This window comes from Rhinoraja longicauda, chromosome 3 (assembly GCF_053455715.1).
Source record: "Rhinoraja longicauda isolate Sanriku21f chromosome 3, sRhiLon1.1, whole genome shotgun sequence".
Taxonomy (NCBI): domain Eukaryota; kingdom Metazoa; phylum Chordata; class Chondrichthyes; order Rajiformes; family Arhynchobatidae; genus Rhinoraja; species Rhinoraja longicauda.
The window spans coordinates 5390006-5416125 of record NC_135955.1 but is presented as its reverse complement, the minus strand read 5'-3'; the positions used below and the strand labels follow the sequence as shown (position 1 = coordinate 5416125).

Here is a 26120-nt window from a genome sequence, read left to right as displayed (position 1 = left end):
GCAGATGATTCAGCCCACACCACTCAACAAGGTCGTTGACTACATCTCTGTATTCGGCCTAACTCCCCTCACTGATGAAGCCCACAATTGCAGAGTCATCTGAAAACTTCTGCAGGTGGCACAAGTTGTATCTGATTACATGATTACAATAGATCCTCGTGGCACAGCACACAGGTGCCATACTCCATCGCCCTTTTGCAGCTTCAGTCTCTGAAACTTAATTGCCTATCTCCGGTAAGCTTTCACCCTGGTGTAGATGGAACATGTTGGTCAGTGTGGGCACCTTGGGCCGAAGTGCCTGTTATATGGCTCCATGACACAAAGTGCTGGAGTAACTCAGTGGGTTAGGCAGCCTCCCTGGAGAATGTGTATAGGTGAGGTGACGTTTTGGGTCGAGACCCGAAACGTCATCTATCCACGTTCTCCAGAGATGCTGCCTGACCCACTGAGTTACTCCAGCACTTTGTCTTTTTTTTTTGTCTCAGAAATGTTGGCTTGCCTGAAATCTTGCTGCTCTCACCCACACAGATCAACGAGCCCAGCCTTCAGTGCTCACTTGTGGTGCAGAAGGAGTCGAACGGGGAGCTGCGCAAAGACGCGAAAGAGTGGACAGAACAGATGCAGGGGCTTGACGCTGACTTGTCCGTCGAGCTTGGGGTGGCGAAGAAGGATCAGGAGGTGGAGATCCTCCAGGAGACGCCTCTGTGACAGCGGATCCCACATGGCCAGTCACTCCAGCTGTCCGCGGTAGCCGAGCGCCTGAAAGGTTTCCATACAGTGTCTTCCAAAAGTCCCCGTGTTAAATAACCCCAAGCCTGCAAGACCAGCACTGGGTGTCGCGAAGGCTGGACCCGCGCGGAGTAAGCGCGCGGCTGGATGAGTGATAAGCGAGAAGGGAGGTTGGCGGGATGAACCGGACTGTGGAGACCATTTGAAATTATCTGACCTCATTCAAATTTGCTCTTGGCTCAGCAGGTGGAGTTACAATAACCACTGGTTTGTTCAGCAGTGGTCGAAAGAGGACCAGTGCCATCGGCAACCTCTGGCCGCCCTGGCAGGGTGTCTGATTTTTAATTTTTCCGAAATAAGCCACTGAATCAAGTTCCGAAATGTTGGATTCGTAGATGGGGGTGTGGGGTGAGAGCAAGTTTATTTCCTGTTTTTGGGTGAGCTTCTTGTTGATTTATTTTTCTAATTGGCTCATCAAATCGCACAAATAACCTCTGGTTTTAAAGCACTGGGCACCCCTTGCCCTGTTTCCATTCACAGGTACCCATTGCTTCACCCAATTGCAATGGTTACAGCACAGGGGGAGGCCATTTGGCCAGTCATGTCTGTATTGCCTCTATGGAAGAGAAATGCAGCTTTCTCCACTCTCGCCGTCTGTCATCCTGCCAGATTACTTTCCTTTCAGATACTTGCTCAGCACCCTTCTGCACACCACAGATGAATCTGTGTCCACTACGCTCCATCGACATGAATTGCAAACCCTGACCACAGCTCTGTGCGGATGGGGACGTTTTCCTTTGTGTTACTTCTGCGTCCTGTGTGAATCATGTTTGTTTATATCCACGAGGTTGTGTTCCCACTGCTGGCAGTGAGGGCAATCGTGCACTATCTACTGTCTACATCTTGGGGTGGCACAGCTGGCACAGCCGCTGCCTCGTGGCACCAGTGACCCGGCTTTGATCCTGACCTCGTGTGGTGTATGGGTGTGCAGTTTGCATGTTCTCCCGTGACTGCATGGGTTTCCTCCCACATCTCAAAGACATCCAGGTTTGTAGCTTAATTGCCCTCTGTAAATTGACCCTCGTGTTCAGAGAGTGGATGTGCGATAACAGAACTAGTGTGAACGGGTAATCGATGAACAGCGTGGACTAGGTGGGCCGAAGGGCCTGTTTACCATGCTGTATCTCTAAACTAAACAAACCTTTCACAATTAGAAATGCTTCTACTGGACCCCTTCATAACTTATTCTGTTGCCAATCTCCAGTCCATGCCTCTGAAGCCATGTGCCTTCGGGAATCATTTTCTTAATCTTCACGGTGTCCTTTGAACATCCTTCACACCTATGCCAGAGTGTGGCCAGAACTCCAGTTCTGGTCTGACCAGTCTTTTATCTTGACCTCTCTGCTCTCGGTTCAAAACCATGATTCTGCCGAGCTCTGGGGATAAGTTCTGCCTCTCTTGTCTGAAGAAGGGTCTCGACCCGAAACGTCACCCATTCCTTCTCTCCAGAGATGCTGCCTGTCCCGCTGAGTTACTTCAGCATTTTGTGATTATCCCTTGTAACTCTGTTCTCCCCTATCGCTCGGACCAACAACGTACTGAGCTCCTCTACCATTTCTCCTTGCTGCTGTTTAATCTAAAACAAGACGCACACCATGGGGTAAACATCCTCTCTTCCTCTTGCCTTCTGTCTCCTTTTCCCACACCTGCTGCTGTTCTAAGGGATGAAGGTAAGGGTGCGGGGAGTCAACTCTTTCATCAGTTTATGGTTCATAAATCATGGGAGCAGAATTAGGCCATTCGGCACATCGAGTCTACTCTGCCATTCGATCATGGCTGATCTCTCTCAACCTCATTTTCCTGCCTTTTTCTTTCCCTTACACCCTTACTAATCAAGAATTTGTCAAACTCCGCCTAAAAAAAGACCCGGTGACTTGGCCTCCAAAGCTGCCTGTGGCAATGAATTCCACAGATTCACCACCCTCTCTCTGACTAAAGAAATTCCTCCTCATTTCCTTTCTAAAGGAATTTCATGTTTCGGTGAAAACAGAAGGATGTGTATTTTATTTATTAGTTTTCAGCTATGACTCTAAATATATAGAACAGAGGTGGCTCAGTCCTTTGTGTTCACTCCTGCCAAAATATTTGGGTTGCTCACTTTCCAGCTCATCTGCGGTTTTCTTATGTTATTCGTTCAAGTACTCATCCAGTTACCTCTCAGCGTGCTTCTTGTCTCTGCTTCCGTCACCAGAAGAGAGTTCGAGACATCCACTGCTGCTCATACGGGGTTTTTTTCTAAACTCCTTCACACGTAACATTTAATTTGAATTAATGGGAAGGATGTGGAGGCTTTGGACAGGGTGCAGAAGAGGATTACCAGAATGCTGCCTGGATTAAAGGGTATTAGCTGTAAGCGAACATTGGACAAACCTGAAGTATTTTCTGTGAAGCTTCGGAGACTGGGCAAGTCTGAAGAAGTACATAAAATTATAAGGCATGATATGCGGGACTAAGATTTTCTTTTACACAGAAGGTAGTGAGTTGTGGAATACATGCTAGGGATGGTGGTGCAGGAAGATACAAAAGTGGCATTTAAAGACTGTTGGATAGGCATATGGGTCATGTGCAGGCAGAGGATATTATTTTAATGGTGGTGTTTGGCAAAAAAAACATGGGTCGAAGGGCCTATTCGTGTGCTGCAGTGTTCTATGTTTCATTTAAAATCATTGAGTTAGTGACCTATCTGCCAGGGTAAATGGCTCCTTCCTGTTCACCTTTTCTAGTATTCTCATAAACATTCACCTCAACGTTGTTTTTGCCCTAATCTATAGACAGGACGTCATCCCTTACACTGGGGATTTGGATCCTATGTCAGGGCAGTTATCATGTTGTCCTTTGACATTAATCCAATATTCTGTCTGAGGAAGGATCCCAACCCAGAAATGTTGTCTGTCCAATTCACTCTAGAGAGGCAGCCTGATCCATTGAGATCCTCCAGCACTTTGCTTTGTCCCTAACATTCCAGTCTCTTGTGTCTCTGTCCTGTCTGCTTTCTCCAAATGTTACAAGCACCCCCCCCCCCTGACTGGCCAATTCCAGTGCTTCCAGAGAGAAATAAACCTTGTTCACTCTGAGCCCAAAGCAGCACCACTCCTGGTCTCTCCCAGTAACCCGTGCTAGTCCTTGCTGAGTCACTGCCACTCCTGTTACAACCATCACGACAATTTCTCCAGCCAGATGAAGGCTGCCTGCCCTGTCAAATGAAGGCGTTCTATTTACAGCTATTCACACCTATTAAGCATGTCAATCAGTTGGCCGTATTTGCTGACTCGTTCGGTGACAGGCGTCTGCCTCCCAGCCTGCCTTCTCCCACCGCAATCGTCCCACACACGTTGCCCTCTTTGCTCCCTCAGCCCCTTCAACCACTGGGCCACTTAAGATTGGTTCTCCTTATAAGTTATTATGTTCTGCATAGACAAAGTGAGTTTACTCCAGTCATGGACTGCCAGTTATTTAAAATTCAGCTTTGACCAGTTGCAATAAAAGAGGATAAAGCAGCTTGCTGTGGGAATATATTCTCCCTCCCTGGCCAAAGATGGCAATTCAGACTGGTGGCCTGACTGCCTACATGTTTTTACAAAAGGATCTTTTCCCATAGGGCCAGAGAGCTGCTCATTACTAAATGCTGAAATACTGGCCCTGAATTAATCTTTACCTGCGATCGGTCCAAATGACTACCTATCCCACGTTTATTTAGTCTCGGTTAACTCACATTTAGCAGCTTCTGTACTTTCATTATGCAAATGTTCATGCTCCATTGAAGGAAAGCTTAGCAGTTTACCAGACCAGGGGATTATTCCACTTCGGACTGCCGATGCTATGAAGATTGTAACCTCTCACTTTTTCAGGAAGCTTAACGTCGGAAATTGAAAATAAAGCAGAGAATACACAGTGGGTTACGCAGCATCTGTGGGGAGAGAAACTCCAGTTAATACTTCAGATCTTGACCTGCGATATGTGTTTCTCTTTCCACAGATGCTGCTGTAACCTGCTGTCTTTTTCCAGCATTCTCTGCTGCATTTCTTATTCCCTATCACCTGTGCAATTAAGGAATGTTTAACTTGGGATCCAGTGACCTGCTTTGTCGTGGCAGCTTTTCCTTGCCACTGTGTTCCCACCCTCCGAATGGGATTCTGAATGAAGAATGGAGAGCGAGTTTCAATCAAGCTTGCAATTCCTGTGGGTAGCCTGACTTACCTGCATTATTTTTCTTTAAAGAATGTCTCCCCAGAGAGTCTGAGAGTTGCTCATTCCTAAATATTAAAGTATGAAGATGAATTAATCTTTACCTGGGATCGGTCCAAATGGCTACCTATCCCACATTTATTTTGTCTTGTAAGCCAACTCACTTTTATTAGGTTATGTGCTTTCCCTTTGCAAATGGTCATGCTTGATTCATACATTCATAGGTTAGAGGAGTAGAATTAGGCCATTCAGTCCATTGAGTCTACTCTGCCATTCAATCATGCCTGATCTATCTTACCCTCTCAACCCCCTTCTGCCCTAAGTCTTTGACGCTCTTACTAATCAAAAACCTGTCAATCTCACCGACCTTTGATTAAGAAATTCCTCCTCATCTTTCTACGGCTGAGGCTGTGCCCTCTGGTCCTTGGCTCTCCCACTAGTGGAAGTATTCCCTCCACATCCACTCTATCCCAGCCTTTCACTATTCAATAGGTTTCAGAGGCCCCCCCTCATCCGCCTAAACTCCAGCAAGGGCAGGCCCTGAGCTGTTTAACAGGCAAGGGAATTATTCCACTTTGAACTGTTGATAATCTAAAGATTGCACTTTTTCTAAACCAGCATGTGCAGTTCCTTGCTTCTACATATCCCACACTTTATTATTTAATTTTAATCTGCCCTATGAAAAATTATTTGCAGCAACAGCAAAATATGAAATGAGAGATTCTGGACTTTAGTTTCATCCCCTCCTTTTGATTTATGATGGTGATAATCTGTTAGAGAGCAGAAGTTTTTATTGGAAATTTGTCAAGTTTCTCTTGCTACTTGGCTTAGGTTTCACCTTTGCCCTGGATTATTACCATCTGAGTGGGCGCAATTAAGACTTTATTGCTGGGATAAGATTGAATAGCTGTCACTTTTCATCTGTTTAATTTTAAGATCTAATTTTTTTTCAATTATCATAGTCATACAGCACGGAAACTGGCCCTCTGGCCCAACTCACCCATGCCAACCTTGATTCCCTATCTAAGCTAGTTCCTTTTGGACCATATCCTTTAATGTATCCTATCCATGTGTCTGTCTTAAGTATCTTTTAAGTGCTGTTGTAGTACCTGCCTCAACTACCCCCTCTGGCAGCTCGTTCTGCATACACCACCCACTGAGTAGAAAAAGTTGCCCCTTGGGTTCATATTAAATCTTGTCCCTCTCACCTTCAACCTTTGTCCTTGTTTCTTCACCCCCCCCTCTAAAAGACTGTGCATTCACCCTATCCTTCTCGTGGTTTTATTCGCTTCTAAGATCATCCCTCGTCCTTCCTCCTGCACTCCAAGGAATAAAGTCCTAGCCTGCCCACACTTTCCCCATAGCTCAGGCCCATGACTTCTGGCAACGTCCTCGTAAATCTTTTCTGCACTCTTTCCAGCTCTGACATCCTCCAGGATGACCTAAATTGCACACTATACTCCAAATGCAACCTTGCCAAAGTCTTGTACAACTGCAACATTTTTCAGGAACTGCAAGTTGCTAAGAGGGACTGACTAATGCCTGGCAATAACAATTATTGAACTGACTATTTTCCTGAGCCATGTCAGAAGGCAGTTAAATGGCAATCAACTTGAGGCCAGACTCTGTTAGCATGACAGATTGTGGTGGTTGTGCTGAATGCAGATTTGTATTTAGATGAAATAATATCATTTTCATAATTAACATGGGGGGGGGGGGGAATGGTGATAAATGCTTTCTTTGCAAAAGTCATAGGGCTGTACAGCATAGAAATGGGCCTTTGGGCCCGGTACCGCCATGGTAGCGTAGCAATAGACTTGCTGCCTTACAGCGAATGCAGTGCTGGAGACCCGGGTTCAATCACGTGCTGTCTGTACGGAGTTTGTACGTTCTCCCCGTGACCTGCGTGGGTTTTCTCCGAGATCTTCGGTTTCCTCCCACACTCCAAAGACGTACAGGTATATAGATTAATTGGCTTGGTAAATGTAAAAATTGTCCCTCGTGTGTGTAGGATAGTGTTAATAATAGGGTTAATATGCAGGGATCGCCGGTCGGTGCGGACCTGGTGGACCGAAGGGCCTGTTTCCACACTGCATAACTAAACTAAACCTCCCTGCTGATGAAGTTGCCATCTACATTAATGCTATTTGTCACGTTAAGATAATGATGCAATGCCTAGCCTGTTTGTCCAAATGCGTCTTAAATGTTGTAATTGAATCTGGCGCCACCACCCCTGGCAGCACATTCCAGGTGTAGACCCAAATCTTCTGCTCGATCCCCTTTAGAACATCCTTCTCTCTCATAAGAAAATAACTGCAGATGCTGGTACAAATCGATTTATTCACAAAATGCTGGAGTAACTCAGCAGGTCAGGCAGCATCTCGGGAGAGAAGGAATGGGTGACGTTTCGGGTCGAGACAGGTCCCGAGATGCTGCCTGACCTGCTGAGTTACTCCAGCATTTTGTGAATACAGGTCTCGACCCGAAACGTCACCCATTCCTTCTCTCCCGAGATGCTGCCTGACCTGCTGAGTTACTCCAGCATTTTGTGAATAAATCCTTCTCTCTCATCTTTAAACCTATGCCTTTTTGTTTTTGATTCTGTTTTTCAGGATCACAGATTCCTTCCCACATTCCCAAGAATTCTATTACCCACTTACAATCGGCCAAATTATGGTGCACAATTAAGCTACAAACATGCATGTAGTAGGGATGTGTAACGTGACCCGGGAACAAGGAGAACGTACAAACTCCACACAGACAAGCATCCGAGGTCTGGATTAAACATGGGTCTCCGGTGCTGTGAGGCCCAGTGTGTCACCTGCAGTCATTTGTGACTCCTGCCTTCTGGCATCTTTACTGCATCTTAAACATTCTCTGTGCCCCCTCTCAAAGACAGTTCAGTGTCACTGCCCAAGGAAGCTGGGAAGGCCAGTAAATGTCCTTTCAGGCTTAAATGCCATCCTTGGCAGAAGACACCAAACTCTGCCCTCATTTCTCAAACTTAAGCTTGAATAAGTGCTGTTTATCTCAAACTCCAAATAATTTAATTTTAATTTATGGTATGTTTAAATTATTTGCCAAAATCTTTTTAAGTATGGCTTTACTGTAGGCTATTAATGTGATTTTAGTTTTTGCTAAATTCAGAATTTACCTTTAGCAGGAGTCTATTTAATTAATGTCTTTGACAAATCCAAGGTAAATGATGTACATTTGGTGTTGATGCGTATATCCTACACTATGATAGTCTGCTGTGGAAAGTACATAGTATTGTGTGTGAAGTGCATTGCACTGTCTGTGTCTGTGTGTATTTGATACGTGATCCTTACTGTTTATGCACCATATGTTGTTTGGCTTGACTATTGTCAAGGTGTGTAGAGGTCAGCTAATGTAATTCACCGTGGCTGTGCCACTAATACTGTTTGGTCTGGTCTGCTTCTTGCTGCGCATAGAGAGTGGGGAGCCTTTTGTATGGGTGCAACATTTCTTATCAGGATGTACTTAGATGATAACTGCACTACTACTTTAAACTGGAACCAAATGGCGTGGCATCTGGCCTTGCTCCAGGGCAGAGCAAAAATGCCCACAGCAACTGCCCGACTGTTGTGAAAGCCCGGCAGGTGGTACAGACATTACGCCATATCCCATCCTGCCTTTGCCTCCAAGTGTGAATGGCAAGGTCAAACTGAAGAACACAAATCTGGGGCTGAGACACACCATGCATCTTGGCATTGCCCTGCCCAGCTGCCACCAGCAGCCCAAGAAGATGGCACCGTACCACCCAGTCCACATGTCCTGCAAAAACTGAGGCTTGGATATCCCTTGTGGGTGCATCATGTGCCATTGCCTGCTTAGATAGAATAGTGGTGTTCTGCAAACATTCTCCCTCAGGAGGCATTGCTAACAGATTATCCCTGCATCATAATTCAGTTTGTGGGATCTCGCTGTGTGCTAATTGGAAGCTGTCATCCTATGTTGCAGCACTTTGCTTCAGTTGTTGCATTGGTTGGCTCTGAGGTCCTTGGATGTTTAAAGTCGGGCAAGACTTTCTCATCAGACCTGATCATTCCGAGGATTGGTCCAGATTTGAATTCGGTGAAGCTCCAAAAAGGGGAAATATTTTTAATTCATTGATAAAAGTAGGCACTAAGCTGTTGGATCATTTCACAAATCCATCGTTGAATTAATGTTGGGTAGAAACAAGGAACTGCAGATGCTGCTTTACAAAAAGGGGCACAAAGTGCTGGAGTAGCTCAGTGGGTCAGGCAGCATCCCTGAAGAACATGGACAGATGACGTTTTTGGTCAGGACCCTTGAGACTATTCCTTTGGGGAAGGGAATCATCCTTGGTTGACATGGTTGACATTAGCTGTCCTTGGAAGTCACTCTGCTCATCCCTCCAGTGTTCTGGAAAACCTTGAGACGCGCCAAGGGAAATAAAACACTGGTCCAGATATCCATGACACATCAGAAGATAATGGCAGTCCAAACTTGTCTCATGAATTAGTTGCACTGCTTGCATGGAACCAAGATGAAGCATGCTTGCACATTCAAAGTGGTCACATCTCTGCTGCGTGATTCCCTCTGCCTTTGGGGATAATACTGTTTCAAACAGACTAGAAGATAGGGGTGACAACCTTTTCCCCCAGGGTAGAAGTGTCAAAAGACTAGAGGCATAAGGTGAGGGGGCCAAAGTTTAAAGATAAACGTGGCATATTTTTCCAGTCAGTATTAGGTACTGTCAGGGCTGGTGGTGGAAATAGATATGATGGTGCTGTTTGAGGCTTTTAGACAGGCGCATTAATATGGAGGGATGTGCATCATATGCAAACGGAAAGAACTAGTTTAACGGCATCATGTTTGGCAAAGATAGTGTGGGCCTAAAGGCCTGTTATGCGCTGAATTGTTCTCGTTTAGTTTATTATCACGTGTACCGAGGTACAGTGAAAAGCTTTTGATGAATGCTATCCAGTCAGCAGAAAGTCAATACAAGCCAATACCCTGTTCCATGTTAACCTAAACTGTCCTTGCAATCCTTGAAATTGGTTTTGAGATTTAAAATGGTCTTTTGGGTTGAAATGGGATTTTCAAGTTCTAGTTTGATGTGTGGTTCCATTGCCTTGTCAGTTCCAGTAAGGAGTCTGGGGCACAGGGTTCAGAGTTGTGCAGGCTGTTGGGAATGAGCTAAGTAGGGGGGGCACTAGTCAGCTTCATTAAGTGCTGCAGTGAGTCAACAGGTCAGGCAGCATCTTTAGAAGTAATAGACAAGCAGTGTTTTAGGTCTGGGCCCTTTAGACTGATTGGAGAGATTATGCTGCCTGATCTGCTGAGTTCCTCTGGCACTTTGTGTTTCGCTAAAGATTTCCGGCATCTGCTATTCCTTGTGTATCCAAAATTAGTTTTTTTGTTTGCGGCATGAGTTTTCATTGTTTTCATTGGTTCCACCCAGCCATAAAAATACAGCAAGAACTTTTAAACTTCCCAGCACAGTTCCTGATTCCCAACAAATACCCATGTTTGAGAAATGTAAAAGGAAGGATTTTGTCATGGGGACTGTGCGGAGTTTGCATGTTTTCCCTGTAATCGTGGGATTCATCTCTTCCGGGTGCTCCGCTTTCCTCCCATAGACCAAAACCTTTCTGGTCTGTGGGTTAATTGACCATTTTAAATTGCACCTGGTGTAGAGCGAGCGGATGTGAAAGTAAGATAACAGAACTAATGCGAACGGGTGTTCGATGATTGACATGGACTCGGTGAGCCGAAGGGACTGTCTCCAAGATGTATCTTTGCAACCATGGGGTATCTCAATAACATGTCCCAACCAAGGAGATTCTCCCTCACGGGTCTTTGCTACTAACAGAGGCAGAGCAGGATCCCACAAATTGCACTGAAACAAATTGACAACAGATTTATTAGGTGGTGTTGGATAATGTGGCAGCAATTGCCTTTGGCCCAGCCAGTCGTATTGGAGCTTTGGGTTTCAATAAACTGAACAGGAACCTGCTCAGTTCACAGTAAATACATGGAGCACATGGGAGAATGCAAGCAGCACAAAACATTTTGAAACTGAGCCTTGGAGCTGAAAATATAAACGTCCTTGCAATGTTGCCAGTTAGTTTGTTAACCATTCCTCACTGATAAACGAACTTTGTTCCCAATAACGTTCTATCGCCATGGTCAAAGAATTATGTCTCGCATTTCAGTTGAAGGAAATCATTGTCTAGTCTTGTAACAATATCCATAGCCATGTGATTCTTCATGAAATCTTCAATGTTAACTATTGGTCTGGGCCCAATGAGTGTACCGAGATTTCTTTATTTTGAACACTGATTTGGAATTTATGCCTTAAAATAAAATTAGATTACTGCCATTCCACTGATTTCCTAGGAGAAATTAAACAGCTATCTTTGGAGGCTCTGTTTTTCTACGACAATTCCCTGCAGTGCCCAACAATTTCTGTATCATGCATTCGCATGCCACTGGGAAAGGGGGTGGAGAAGCAGCTGTGGGATGAGTAGAGCATTATATCATTTTGTTCCTTTTCTCCAGGGCCACCTTTACCACCCATGGGAGGGAACTCAAACTTTCCGTTTCCAAGTTCAATGGAAGCATCGATCTTCCCATAGCAGAAGGATTGGGGGGGGGGGGGGGGGGGGGGTTGGGTGATGAAGGGAGAGAGCCAGACTTGTTAACTTTTGTGATCAGCATCTCCATGGAATCCTTTCACCCCCCTACGTGCTTGGTAAATGTTGCCAGGTGCACCTCTGTTGGTTTAGATTATCTGTAGAGCTTCAGCTCAGTTTCATGCATGGGACACAGCTTGCACCATGATATTCAGTTTTCACATGGCTCATGAGTAGTAATATGCTGATCCCACCTGCTCACTCCAGTAATCTAACAGCAGCACAGACAAGTGAAAAGATCATCCAACATCTTTTGGATTGGTAGAGCAGCAACATTAGAACAAAAAATAGAAGCTGGAGTAATTGGTTCAGCCCCTGGAGCCGACCTTAACATCTCACCTGATTCTGTTTCCCAGGTGGAAATGTTGAATATTGGAGGGCATGTCCTCAAGGTGAGAAGAGCAATGTTTAAAGGAGGTGGGGGAAGTTTAGTACACGGGATGGTGTGTGCCTGGAACATACTGCCATGGACGCAGATATGACATTGTCATTTAAAAAGCTTTTGTCGAGGCACAGGGAGATGCAGGGAATAAAGGGATATGGATCACATACAGGTATTAATGATTAGTTTAATTTGGCACCATGATCGGCACTAATAGTGGGCCGAAAGGCCTGTTCCTGTGCTGTGTTCTATATTTAGGTCTATTGCTGTCACGTGCACTGCGGTACAGTGAAAAGCTTTGTTTCGTAAGCTGTCCAAATAGATCACATGTGGGCAAAAGATGATTAGTTTAATTTGGCATAGTGTTCTGCACAGGCATTGTGGGGCAAAATGCCTGTTTCTGTGTAATACTGTCACAGAATCCAAATCGTACAGCAAGAAAGCAGGCCCTTCGGCCCAACTTACCCACACCGCCCAACCTGCCCCGTCTATACGAGGCACACTTGCCTCCGTTTGGCTCAGACCTCTCTAAACCTATCCTATCCATATACCTGTCTAAATGGGGGGGGGGGGGGGGGGGGGGTTTAAACATTGCGATTGTACCTACATCAGCTACCTCCTTCAGCAGCTCATTCCCTGTACTGACCACCCTGTGGTGTAAACAAAAAGTCCCTCAGGATCTTTTAAATCTCTCTTCCCCCCCCCCCCCCCCCCCCCCTTTTAACCCTATATGGTCTGGTTCTTGTTTCCCCTACTCTGGGTGAAAGACTGCATTTACCCCAGCTATTCCTCTCATAGTCTGATAGGACAAAAAAAAAATAGAAATTGTTTATTTTCCCACATCAACTTTTTTTATTCTGGGCCCCCTCTGGTCAGAGAGAAATCAAACGTAAACCAGAGCACCAGCACCTCGTGTTCCGCCTGTGGAAGGAAATAGACAGATGACGTTTTGGGTCCGGACCCTTCTTCAGGCTGACTGAGATGGGGAAGGGAGAGAGCTGGAAAAGAAGTCAGGGGTGGGCAAAGCCTGGCAAGTGAATACAGGCGAGGAGGGTGTTTGGCAAACGGACAGCTTATGTTATAAAGGGGTAGATGTGCAAAGGAGAAAAGGATGTTGGATAAGGAGAGAAAGGTGAAATGCAAAGGGACGGGATAGGAGGGGGATAAAGGGGAAATAAGGGACACGTGAATGGGAGATGAGTGGACAAACGAGCAAGGTGCTTGGGGCAGAACTGGGTGAAACGTGCACCAGGTGGGAGCAGGAAAAATAAATGGGGTGGGGAAGAATTGACAAAACTGGAGAATTTAATGTTAAATGGAAGTTTTCTGGTGCAGAGATAATACAGATGTTTGATTTAAAATGGATGGACTGCTACAATTGCCAAAGGATCCAGTGAGACCACATCTGGAACTTGTGGGTGGGCAGGAGGGGGGTGTCTCCGAAGTGTAGACCAGCCATGGAGGGAGTGCAGTAACAGTTCACCGGGTTGACCTCAGTGTTAGGTTTGACATGGCAAACAGACCGCATTCTTCACTCTTGGGTTTAGGCATCAGAGGTGTCCTTATTGAAGAGGTTTTACAGGGATTATCAGGAAGGAACGGATCAACGTGTCCCCGGCACAAACCACAGGATGTGTTGTCAAAACAGAGGGCAATGGAGGTCAGATGAAATTCCTTCACGCAATGTACTGCATTCGATTCCTTTATCCAACAGTGCTGTGGAGATCCTGCTGTTGAGGACATTCAGGAAAAAAAGGTAATGCGGTTTTTGTATATTAATGGAATCAAGAGATATGGTCCTTGGATTTGCACAGGAGAGCAGTTAAAATAGAACATTGCACAGTTCTGTTCAGAGCCTTCCACAAAGTTCCACATCGTTGGCTGCTCTGGAAGGTTAGATCCCTCTGTTCCACAACACTTACCCAGAGCCCTACCATTCACTGTGTAGGCCCTGCCCATGTTGGACTTTCCAAAATGTACCACTTCCACTTTCTCTGCATTCTATTCCATCAACCATTCCTCAGCCCACCTGGCCAACCGATTGAGATCTTGATGCAATTATCTTGACATCAGCCATCTTCACTATCTGCAATACCCCTTTTCTGGCTATTAAACATGTCGCAGTCATGTCCTTAATGCACTGCGGTGTTAGTTTTGTCCTTGAATGAATGTGTTGTGTGCGATGCAACATGTTCATTTTATTATCTGTAGGATCACATCGCTTTGGCCTCAATGTGTTTAGAAATATGGCTGCAATTAACAGGAACAACAGACAAGTTGTGAAGGTGAACGGCGGGTTGAACACACAGCTGCTGGGAACACTCAGCAGGTGGGGCAGCATCTCTGGAGAGATACAGTTGCAGAGAGAACTGAAACTAACTTATTTTCTCTCGTTAGCAAAACACAAAAGTGCTGGAGTTGCTCAGCGGGTCAGGCAAAACTAAAGAGAATAGACGTGTAGGAAAAATAACTGCAGATGCTGGTTTAAATCGAAGGTAGACACAAAATGCTGGAGTAACGCAGTGGTGGGTCAGGCAGCATCACTGGAGATAAGGAATGGGTGACGTTTTGGGTCATTCTTGGGGCATACCCTTGGGTCTTGACCCGAAACGTCGCCCATTCCTTCTCTCCAGAGATGTTGCCTGACCCGCTGAGTTACTCCAGCACTTTTGTGTCTACCTTAGAAAATAGATGAGCGAATTTCGGGTCGCGACCCCTTTTCTTTTTCTCCTCCGCGTTAGTTCTCTTCCCTGATGCTGATGAAATTGTGTTTGATCTGAAATGTTGATTCTTGCTTCTCTCCACGGCCGCTGTCTGACCTGCCTAACTTCCACGGCCGCTGTCTGACCTGCCTAACTTCCACGGCCGTTCCCAATATTTTGCGTTTTTCTTCAGTTCTCGTGTGTATAAAGGACAGCTACTGTGATTGGGAGCACAATGTGGGTGCGTGTGTGTGGGAGGGGGGGGGGGGTCAGAGGAGCGCAATTAGGGCATTCGGCCCATCGAGTATACTCCGCCATTCAATCCTGGTTGATCTATCTTTCCCTCTCAACCCCATTCTCCTGCTTTCTCCCCATAACCTACCAAGAAGTCGTACTAGGGTTGTTAGTGTAGTTTTACCCCCCCCCCCCCCCACCCAATCTCTGCCTCATTGCTGTATTAAAATTGGCGATGGGGGCAACTTTGATAGTGCATAGTGGCAGCAAAACTGCACTCACAACTCGAGTATGACTTGTTAGCACAAGTGGTCTCAGCAGATATCATTCGCTCTGTTTTATACAGGAGCGATGGATGCAGGCTGGAGCCTGAAGTGGGGAAAGTGGTCGTCAGCGGGTTTTATATTGTAGAATGATGGATGTCCCAGGGAGAGTTACAGACTGTGGAATCAAGATTCATGGTTGTGGAAGAGTAGTTAAAGGACAAAAGTCTTGGAGGGCAATCGAAGGGCATTTGTGAAAGATAACAAGGGCTACCAGGAAACACGCAGGTGATGGGACCGCTTCACGGATCTAATGAGCCGCCGTTGTAATAAGACTTTAGCGAAACAGCGCGGAAACAGGCCCACCGAGCCCGTGTCAACCAGCGACCACCATGTACACTAGCAGTATCCTACATACCAGGGAGAACTTACTAGGAAGCTAATTAACTGCACATCTGTACGTCTTTGGGGTGGGGGTGGGGGGGGGGGGGGGGGGGGGGAGAGCTGGATCACCCGGGGAAAACCTATGTGGTTACAGGAAAAACGTACAAACTCCGTACAGACAGCATCCCTCGTCAGGATCGAACACGCGTCTCTGGCGCTGTCCGGCGGCAGATCTACAGCTCCGCCACTGTGTCGTCATAGGTAACTCAGAACAGCCAATGAATTGAAATATTTCAAGTAAAGCAAACCGTCAAATGCTATATAAGCCAATTTAATAACCATTTTGGACACGGTGCCCTATTATTTTAGTAATCTAAAATAATTAATGATTGCAAATGTTTCATATTAAGAATCGCACAGCGTATATTCCCATGCTCACTGTGGCCGAGGTAACCCATCCCTCAAAAATGAAAAACTCAACGAGTTCAGACCCTTAAGGGTCTCGACCACGAAACCTGAGTCTGAAGAAGGGTCTCGACCCGAAACGTTACCTATTCCTTTTCTCCAGAGATGCAGCCAGATTCGCTGTTACTCCAGCTATTTGCGTCTATCTTTTAAACCAGCATCTGCAGTTCCTTCCTCATCTCATGAGTTTACACAACTCATCGAGTTCACAGGACTCGATGCCCCGAATGACCTATTCTGCTGCTATGACTTATGAACATTTCATACACAATTATGAAACGACTAATCAAACGAATTAAATCATCACAATAATGACATTAAAATAAGAATGAAATCCATTTGAAATTCTGACGGTCATCAAAGGCTGGATTGCGACCCTTTAACCGAGTTTTACACTCATTCCTCTAGGCCCTGAGCCCTTTCTCTCTGTAGTGGGGGGGGGGGGGGGACTACAGATGCTGCTAAAAGTCGAGGGTGCACAGAAAATGCTGGAGTAACTCAGCGGGTCAGGCAACATCTCTGGAGAACATGGGTAGGTGATGCTTCACAGAGTGCCGGAGTAACTCAGCGGGTCAGGCAGCATCTCTGGAAAGAAGGAATGGGTGACGCTTCGGGTCGAGACCCTTCTTCAGTACTCTCTCTGTACTGGACAACGAAGGCTTCCGGCAGCAATGTCCCGATTCCACTTTAGGCAGAATAATGGACTAATGTAGGCACTGGCCCTCGGACCCTGGGAAAGCCCAGCTCTACCCGCTGGCGTCACGCCCTCTTCTCCCATCAGGCAAGAGGAACAGAAGTGTGAGAACGCACATCTCCAGATTCAGGGACAGTTACTTCCCAACTGTTATCAGGTAACTGAACCATCCTGTCAACAACTAGAGAGCGGTCCTGAGCTACTATCTACCTCATTGGAGACCCTTGAGCTACCTTTAATTAGACATTACTGGACTTTATCTTGCACTAAACGCCAGTCCCTTTATTATCATGTATCTACACACTGGATGGCTCGAATGTAATCGTGTATGGTCTTTCCGCTGACTAGCACACAATAACAGCTTTTCACTGACACTCTGTACACGTGACGATAAACTAAGCTAAGCTGTACTAAACACGTGCAGTTTAGATCGGTGGATGCTTTCATCGCGGGGAGGGTGGGTAAGGTGTACAATGGTCGGAGGACGGGTCTTCTCAGCCTCCCACCATGGACCAGTCTTGACTTTTTCTGTGGACACAACAAGACCAATTAAAGCGACGTTAGATAATTGTACAATAAGAAAGCTTCCCCATCAACAGCCAGCAGACATTTTTTGACGAGATTTAGATTAAGACCCCAACTGAACTACCCTGGCGGTAGACGGTTGTGCCACGGCAAGGACACCGGCATTCTCAAGAACCGGTCCCATCCCGGTCACTCCCTCTTCTCCCCTCCCCCATCAGGCAAGCATTACAGGAGTGTGAAAACGCACACTCCCTGGTTCAGGGACAGTTTCTTCCCTGCTATTATCAGGCAATTAAACCATCCTATCAACAACTAGAGTGCGTTCCTGACCACCCATCTACCTGATTGGAAACCCTCGGACTATTTTTATTCGGACTTTATTGGACTTGATCTTGCACTAAACGCTATTCCTTTCAGCCTGAACACCGTGGGCAGCTCGATTGGAACCATGTATGGTCTTTTAGCTGCCTGGATGACAGGCAACAAAACAGGTTTTTACTGTATCTCGATAAACGTGACAATAATAAACTAAGCGGAACTGGATGTTATTGTCAATGTCAGTGTTTGACAACAAAATTTGAGATGAACGCATGCACTCTGAATTTCAAATCTCAAAATTTGAGATGGACGTACATATTTTGCGAGTAATTTTGAAGGTGATGCGAATATTGGTGGTGGCGTTGACAGTGAGGAGGATAGTCTTATGTTGCAGGGCGAGATTAAGCAGATGGTAAAATGGGCAGAGCTCTGGCAGATGGGGGTTAATTCTGCTCATGGAAGATGCTTCATTTTGAACCATTACGCGGTAGGACATACACGAAGAATGGAAGGGTCCTCGGGAGGATTGAGGATAAGGCAGGTCGTGGTGTGCACATCCAAGATACCAAGCAACTGCCAACTATTGGAGACAAGGAGCAGACCGAGATTGGAAATTAAACAGGGACCTGATTGTCAATAATTGTCATAAATAGACTTCAAAGGGAAAGCAATTGTTTGTTAATATCCTCAGACCGCTCAGTCCCAGGGATTAAACCAGACGACAGTGAATGAAGGTGGTTTAATTTGGGATAGAGATGCAGCGTGGAAAGAGGGAACATCGATCTGTCGTTCACACTAGTTATATACTACACACTAGGGATAGTTTACAGATGCCAATGAAACTATAAACCGGCACGTCTTTGGAATGTGGGTGTAAACCGAAGCACCCAGTTCTGAACAGCAAGCTCCCATAGACAGCAATGTGATTCTTCTTGATCAGGTCATGCAACGTGGAAACAGGCCTTTCGGCCCAACTTGCACATGCCGACAAACATGCCCATCTACTCTAGTCCCACCTGCCTGCCTTTGGCCCATATATGTCTCTTAAACCGTGCCTATCCATGTGCATGTCGAAATGTTTCTTCAACGTTCTGATAGGTGTTAGTTAAGAGAAAATAACCCTTAGTTCAATTGGGATGCCATCGAGTGTTTGAATCACTTCTCAACGCGGAGAAAAAAGCCTCCCCGTGATTCATGTTTTGGTCACTTTGAGGCAGGGTTGCCTACAATTTTACCTACCTGAGTTTGTCCCTGGAGATAATGACGCACATCACTAAAAGGGCAATGGTTTTTCAATCCAGCGGGATGCTCAAGATCACAATGACGACAATCCATGTATCTGAAGTGAGTGAGTGAGGTCAAAGTAGACTGAAAGTTGAGAGATCGATATATAGATACATAGACAACGGATGCAGGAGTAGACTATTCTGCCATTCGAGCCACCACCATCATTCAATATTATCATGGTTGATCAGTACCCCATTCTTGCCTTCTCCCCATACACCTTGATTCCGTTAGCCACTAGAGCTCTATCTAACTCTCTTTTGATTGCATCCAATGAATCGGCCTCCACTGCCTTCTGAGGCAGAGAATTCCAGGAATTCACAACTCTCTGTGTGAAAACGTTTTTCCTCATCTCAGTTCTAAATGGCCTAACCCTTATTCTTAAACTGTGGCCCGTGGTTCTGGACTCCCCCAACATCGGGAACATGATTCCTGCATCTAGCGTATCTAATCACTTAGTAATTTTATATGTTCCTGTAAGATCCCCTCTCATCCTTCTAAATTTCAGTGAATACAAACCCAGTCGCTCTATTTTTTCAGCATGTGACAGTACCTCCATCCCGGAAATTAACCTGGTGAACCTACGCTGCACTCCCTCAATAGCAAGAATGTCCTTCCTCAAATTAGGAGACCAAAACTGCACCCAATACTACAGGCCTGGTCTCACCATTGCTCTGCACAACTGCAGAAGGACCTTTTTGCTCCTGTACACAACTCCTCTCGTTCTGAAGACCAAAGTGCCATGAGCTTTCTTCACTGCCTGTTGTATCGGCATGCTTACTTTCCGTAAGACCAATAACGGAGGCGGATTGATATATGTGGTGATGGATGTACCACTTAACAGCAAAAATATTCTGTGCTGCCCCTTTGCGTTACACCTGATATCACCGCCATTCATTTCGTTGACCAGCGCTCTGTGTACGACTTTATCATGTTGCTGCTGAAAGTCCCAACGCACCATATGCACTGGCCTCCCTCCTCTGTTCTACTCTTCGCATCTTTCTTAAATCTACTCTGATGCTCCTTAATCCTATGAATCCCATTGTCAGGCAGCGTGGAAACCGGCCCTTCGGCCCCAATTGCCCACACCGACCAACATGTCCCAGCTACATGCGTACGGCACATATCCATCCAAACCTGTTCAATCCGTGTACCTGTCTAACTGTTTCTTAAACGTTGCGATAGTCCCAGCCTCAACTACCTCCTCTGGCAGCTCGGTTCATACACCCACCACCCTTTGTGTGAAAATGGTTACCCCTCAGATTCCTATGCAATCTTTTTTCCTTCACCCTAAACCTCTGTCCTCTGGTCCCAGATTCCCCTACTCTGGGCAAGAGACTCTGCGCATCTATCCGATCTATTCCTCCCATAATGTTATACACCTCTATATGAACACCGCTCATCCTCTGGTGCTTCAAGGAATAGTGTCCCGGTTTACTCAACCTCTCTCTATACTTCAGATCCTCTAGTTCTGGCAACATACTCGTAAATGTTCTCTGTACCCTTTCCAGCTTGACATCTTTTCTGTAACATGGTGCCCTGAATTGAACTCAAGACTAAATGCCAATGTCTTATATAACTGCAACATGACCTCCGAGCTTCTATACTTAACCTTGCCTAATATCCAAGGTTCTCGTTTTACTTCATTAAAATGACCAGCATTACCCAGCATTCAAAAGGAGGTCCTTTTTGATATTTAACAGCCTCTTGAAGGGGTAGAATCTGGACTGTTTCTTCCCAGCTGTTATGATAGAGGAGTCAGGGGGGTATGGGGAGAAGGCAGGAACGGGGTACTGATTGTGGATGATCACCCATGATCACATTGAATGGCGGTGCCGGATTTAAGGTCCGAATGGCCTACTCCTGCACCTATTGTCTATTGTTTATTGTCTATCTAGGCAACTGAACCACCATTTCAAACACTAGAGAGCGGTCCTGGGCTATTATATACCTCACTGAAGACCCTCGGACTATCTTCAATCAGCATTTACTGGAATATATCGTTATTCCCTTTATCTGTACACTGTGGATGGCTCGACCGTAATCACGGAGAGTCTTTACGATGGTTGGTTAGCAAGCAACAAAAGCCTTTCACTGTATTTGGATACACGTGACAATAAAATAAAGTAAACTTTAACTTCAGTCGAGATCTTGCTCTCACCTCAGCCACCCCCTCTCGGCCTTGAACCCCATATCTGAGAAAGGCTGTCCTGGCATTCGGGAGGGTCCATAGGAGGTTTCCAAGAATGATCCCAGGAATGATTGGGCGTTTGAAGCCCTGTACTCGCTGGATTTCAGAAGGATGATGGGCGACCTCATTGAAACTTATGGAATAGTGAAAGGCTTGGATAGAGTGGATGTGGATGTGGAGAGGATTTTTCCACATGCAGGAGAGGCTAGGACAAGAGGCCACAGCCTCAGAATCAAAAGACGCACCTTTAGATAGTAGACGAGGCGACATTTATTTCATTAGATAGTGGTGAATCTGTGAAATTCATTGGCACAGACGGCTGTGGAAGCCCAGTAGATATTTTCTGCAGATAGACAGATTTCTGATTAGTACAGGGTGTCCTGTTGCGGCGAAGGCAGGAGAATGGGGTTGAGAAGGAAAGATCCACCAGCCACGATTAAATGGCTGAGTAGACTTGATGGGCCAAATGGCCTAATTCTGCTCCTAGAACTTATGAACTTATGGTCCGGAATCCCGCGTGAGGGCCGGTTCCCATTTTCACTGGAGTGGAATCAGACCTCCAGCGGCGAGGCTGCGTCCGCTGAGTCCTAGGTGACGGGGTTCCTGCTCCCCTCCCTCCTTCCCTCCCTCTGCACCCTCGCTCTACACGGCAGAATGCGGCGATGGTTTCTTACCGGGAGTGACCCGCAGCCGGAGCCCACGCTGGTACTGATCTGCATAGAGGGGGGTATACTTTTCCTGAACTCGTTGTCGACGCTCACTATAGGATCGTAGTATTCCGGTTTGCTGATCGCCACCGCACACAGGTAACCTTGACTGTCCTCCACACTCAGTTGTTTTATCCTGGTTGAGGCGTTTCCCCGCTCTGGGTTCCCCGACCAGTTCGAACCGAGTTGCGCCGTTCTCCGCCGCCCAGGATCCATCAGTTTGGTAAATGAACGTGACGATGTGCCGGTAAGTATACATTGGTGATCATTTACCAATATTCTATAGACTCTGGATCAGATCCTGTGGACTGGAGGGTAGCTAATGTAACCCCATTTTTTAAGAAAGGAGGGAGAGAGAAAACGGGGAATTATAGACCAGTTAGCCTTACATCGGTAGTGGGGAAGATGCTTGAGTCGATTATTAAAGAAGTTTCAGCAGCGCATTTGGAAAGCAGTGACAGGATCGGTCAAAGTCAGCATGCATTTATGAAGGGGAAATCATGCTTGACTATTCTTCTGGGATTTTTTGAGGATGTAACAAATAGAATGGATTAGGGAGAGCCAGTGGATGTAGTGTATCTGGACTTTCAAAAAGCCTTTGACAAAGTCCCACACAAGCGATTAGTGTGTATTTTCAGAATGGCAGGCAGTGAATATTGGGCTGCAAGGCTCGGTGCTGGGACCCCAGTGATTTACATTATACGTTAACGATTTAGACGAGGGAATTAAACGTAACATTTCCAAGTTTGCGGATGACACAGAGCTGGGTGGCAGTGTGAGCTGTGAGGAGGATGCTATGTGGCTGCAGGGTGACTTAGATAGGTTGGGTGAGTGGGCAGATACATGGCAGATGCAGTATAATGTGGATAAATCTGAGGTTATCCACTTTGGTGGCAAGTACAAGAAGGCAGATTACTATCTGAGTGGTGTCAGATTAGGAAAAGGGGAGGCGCAACGAGACCTGGGTGTCCTTGTACATCAGTCACTGAAAGTAAGCATGCAGGTACAGCAGGCAGTGAAGAAAGCAAATGGCATGTTGGGCTTCATAGCGAGAGTATTTGAGTATAGGAGGAAGGAGGTCCATTTGCAGTTGTACAGGGGCCTGGCGAGACAATACCTGGAGTACTGTGTACAGTTTTGGTCTCCTTATTTGATGAAGGACATTCTTGCTATTGAGGGAGTGCAGCGTAGGTTCACGAGGTTAATTCCCGGGATGGCGGAACTGACATATGAGGAATGAGTCGACGGGGCTTGCATTCACTGGAATTTAGAAGGATGAGAGTGGATCTTACAGAAATATAGACAATTCTTAAGCAATTGGACAGGCTAGATGTAGGAAAAAGGTTCCCGATGTTGGTGGACTCTAGAACCTGGGGTCACAGTTTATGGATTATAGGCAGGCCATTTGTGATTGAGATGAGGAAAATCATTTTCACCCAGAGAGTTGGGAAGCTCTGAAATTCTCTGCCATAGAAGGCAGTGGAGGCCAATTCAATGGATGTTTTCAAGACAGAGTTAGATGTAGCTCTTAGGGCTAACGGAATCAAGGGATTTGGGGAACAAGCTGGAACGGGGTACTGATTGTGGATGATCAGCCATGATCATATTGAATGGTGGTGCTGCTGAAAGGGCCGAATGTTTCTATGTTTCTATTCTCTGGAGTTTATTCTCACCTTTCACAATCAGGCGCGTTGGAATCAGAGATTGAAATGTCCCAACACTGATGTCGAGGCGGCACCGGTACCTACGACTGTCCTCCCGTCTCAGTCGCTCCACCATTATCGACGTATCCCCCTCTCTAAGGTTCCCCACGAATCTGAACCGAACCCCTCCGGCCTCCTGCGTCACTTCAACGCACCGGGGGCGGCCGGGACCGGGAAATGTGCAGTTGAACACAAGGCTGCGAGACCCTGGTGCCACGTTATGCCACAGCACGGAGCCGGTGAGAGTGCGGTCAGTGGGTGGGTGGGTGAATGTACACGGCAACACAGCGGAGGCCCTTTCCACGGCAAACACCTCATCAGCACCGGATAGTGTCCAACCCTTGTATGAAATGTCTGCAGGGAGAGAAAGAGAGAGAGAGAAAGAGAGAGAGAGAAAGAGAGAGAGAGAGAAAGAGAGAGAGAGAAAGAGAGAGTGAAAGAGAGAGAGAGAAGAGAGAGAGAGAGAGAGAGAGAGAGAGAGAGAGAGAGAGAGAGAGAGAGAGAGAGAGAGAGAGAGAGAGAGAGAGAGAGAGGAGAGAGAGGGAGAGAGAGGGAGGGAGGAGGGAGGGAGGGAGGGAGGGAGAGAGAGAGAGAGGGAGAGAGAGAGAGAGAGAGAGAGAGAGAGAGAGAGAGAGAGAGAGAGAGAGAGAGAGAGAGAGAGAGAGAGAGAGAGAGAGAGAGAGAGAGAGAGAGAGAGAGAGAGAGAGAGAGAAAAAGAGAGAAAGAGAGAGAGAGGTTAATGTTAGTCTGAGGAACAGATGCGGAGTTCCAAATCCACACTGACTTTACGGTGTAGTCACAGCGATGTCTTCAGATGTCGGTGGGACAGATATATCAACACGGGGGAGTGGTTCACAGGCTGGGATGTGACCAACTGTTCATTGGTGTGTAATTCGCGTCTGTTCCCCGGGTTAGTTGGTTTTCATAATGTTGCTAATTTACTTTCTGGGGGGGAAATGTGTTGCCATTTTGCAGCAGCGCGGACGGAAATGGTTCTTTGGATTCCTTCACTAAGCATCCAATTCCACCCTTCTGGTTTGTTTCTCCACACAACACAGTTCTGATTGACTCCAGGATTCTACTCCCTGTCCTCCCGGTGTCAGACATTCGCAGATTCAAGTATGTACACGGGTCTGTCAAAACATTATGACCTGATGAGCCAAAACATTATGACCATCTGCCTAACATGCTGTTGGTCCTCCGTGTGCAGCCCCATACGCAGCAGGGTGCGATGCACTGTGTATTGTGACACATTCCTCCCGTGACCACCATTAACATTTTCTGTGACTGGTGCCACAGTCGACCTTCTGTCGGTTCGGACCAGATGGGATAGCCTTCGTTGCCTTCGCGCATCGATGAGCCTTGGGCACCCAACACCCTGTCTGTCGCCGGTTTGTGGTTTGTCCCTCCTCGGACCACTGTCGGTAGGTACTCACCACTGCCGACCGGGAGCACCCCACAAGCCTTGCTGTTTCAGAGATGCTCTGACCCAGTCGTCTGGCCATAACAATTTGGCCCTTGTCAAAGTCACTCAGGTCTTTACTCCTGCCCATTTCTCCTGCATCCAACACATCAACTTCAGGAACTGACTGTTCACTTGCTGCCTAATATATCCCACCCCTCGACAGGTGCCATTGTAACAAGGTAATCAATGTTATTCACTTCGCCTGTCAGTGGTCATAATGTTTTGGCTGATCGGTGTACACTTTTACCAAACTAATTGGCCTACAAGTTTTACGTTTTTGGAGTGTTGGCGGAAACCGGAGATCCCGGAGGAAGCGCACGCAGGTCACGGGGAGAACGCAGAAGCTTCGGGGAGAACGGACAAACTCCGCACAGACAGCACAGAGAGCAGTCGGGATCGAACCCGGGTCTCTGGCGCTGTGAGGCAGCAACTCTACCGCTGCGCCGCCGTGCCGCCAAATGAAGTGGTAATGGGACTGGTGGAGCCCAACTTTCAAGATTCAAGGTAGATTTGTTGTCACATGCACCATAAGATACAGTGAAATTCGAGTTACCATACGGCCACACCAAGTGAAAAGCAATAAGACACACAAGCACATCAAATAAAATTTAACATGAACATCCACCACAGCGGCTCCCCACACTCCTCACTGTGATGGAAGGCAATAAAGTCCAATCTCTCCCTCTTTGTTCTCCGCGGTCGGGGCTGTCGAACCATCCGCGGTCGGGGCCATCAAGGGTCCCGCAGCCGGCGATCCAAGGCCCCTCGTCGGGGTGGTGAAACTCCCTCGTCGGGATGGTTGAAACTCCCTCGTCTTGGAGCCACGACTCAATCTCTAACCAGGGACCGCGATGTTTAAACCGGGTCCACGATGTTATAGTCCACAGGGCCTTGGTTGGAGCTCTCCACAGTCGATCCCCGGCAAGAGTGTCGCAGCTCCACGATGGTAAGTCCGCGCCGCACCTGTGGTTGAAGCGCCGGGTCGGTCTCCAGTAAAGGCCGCGCCGCTCCATGATGTTAGGCCGCGATGGGGAACGGAGATACGACACGGAAAAAATCACATCTCTGTCGAGGTAAGAGATTGGAAAAAGTTTGCCCCAAAACCCCCACCCCCACAAAGAACAATCCAAGAAGCACTAAAACATA

The 26120-nt window shown here is 46.7% G+C and overlaps 1 protein-coding gene across 1 annotated transcript in view; it reads left to right on the top strand.

The window, feature by feature from the left end:
- Nucleotides 1-11344, top strand: part of slc5a6a (solute carrier family 5 member 6a) — a 54750-nt gene extending 43406 nt beyond the window's left edge. Inside the window, exon 16 of the mRNA XM_078431262.1 lies at nt 529-11344. Within this exon, the coding sequence (XP_078287388.1) occupies nt 529-708 (180 nt within the window). The 3' untranslated portion in view covers nt 709-11344. The remainder of the gene's footprint in view (nt 1-528) is intronic.
- Nucleotides 11345-26120: the final 14776 nt, after the last annotated feature.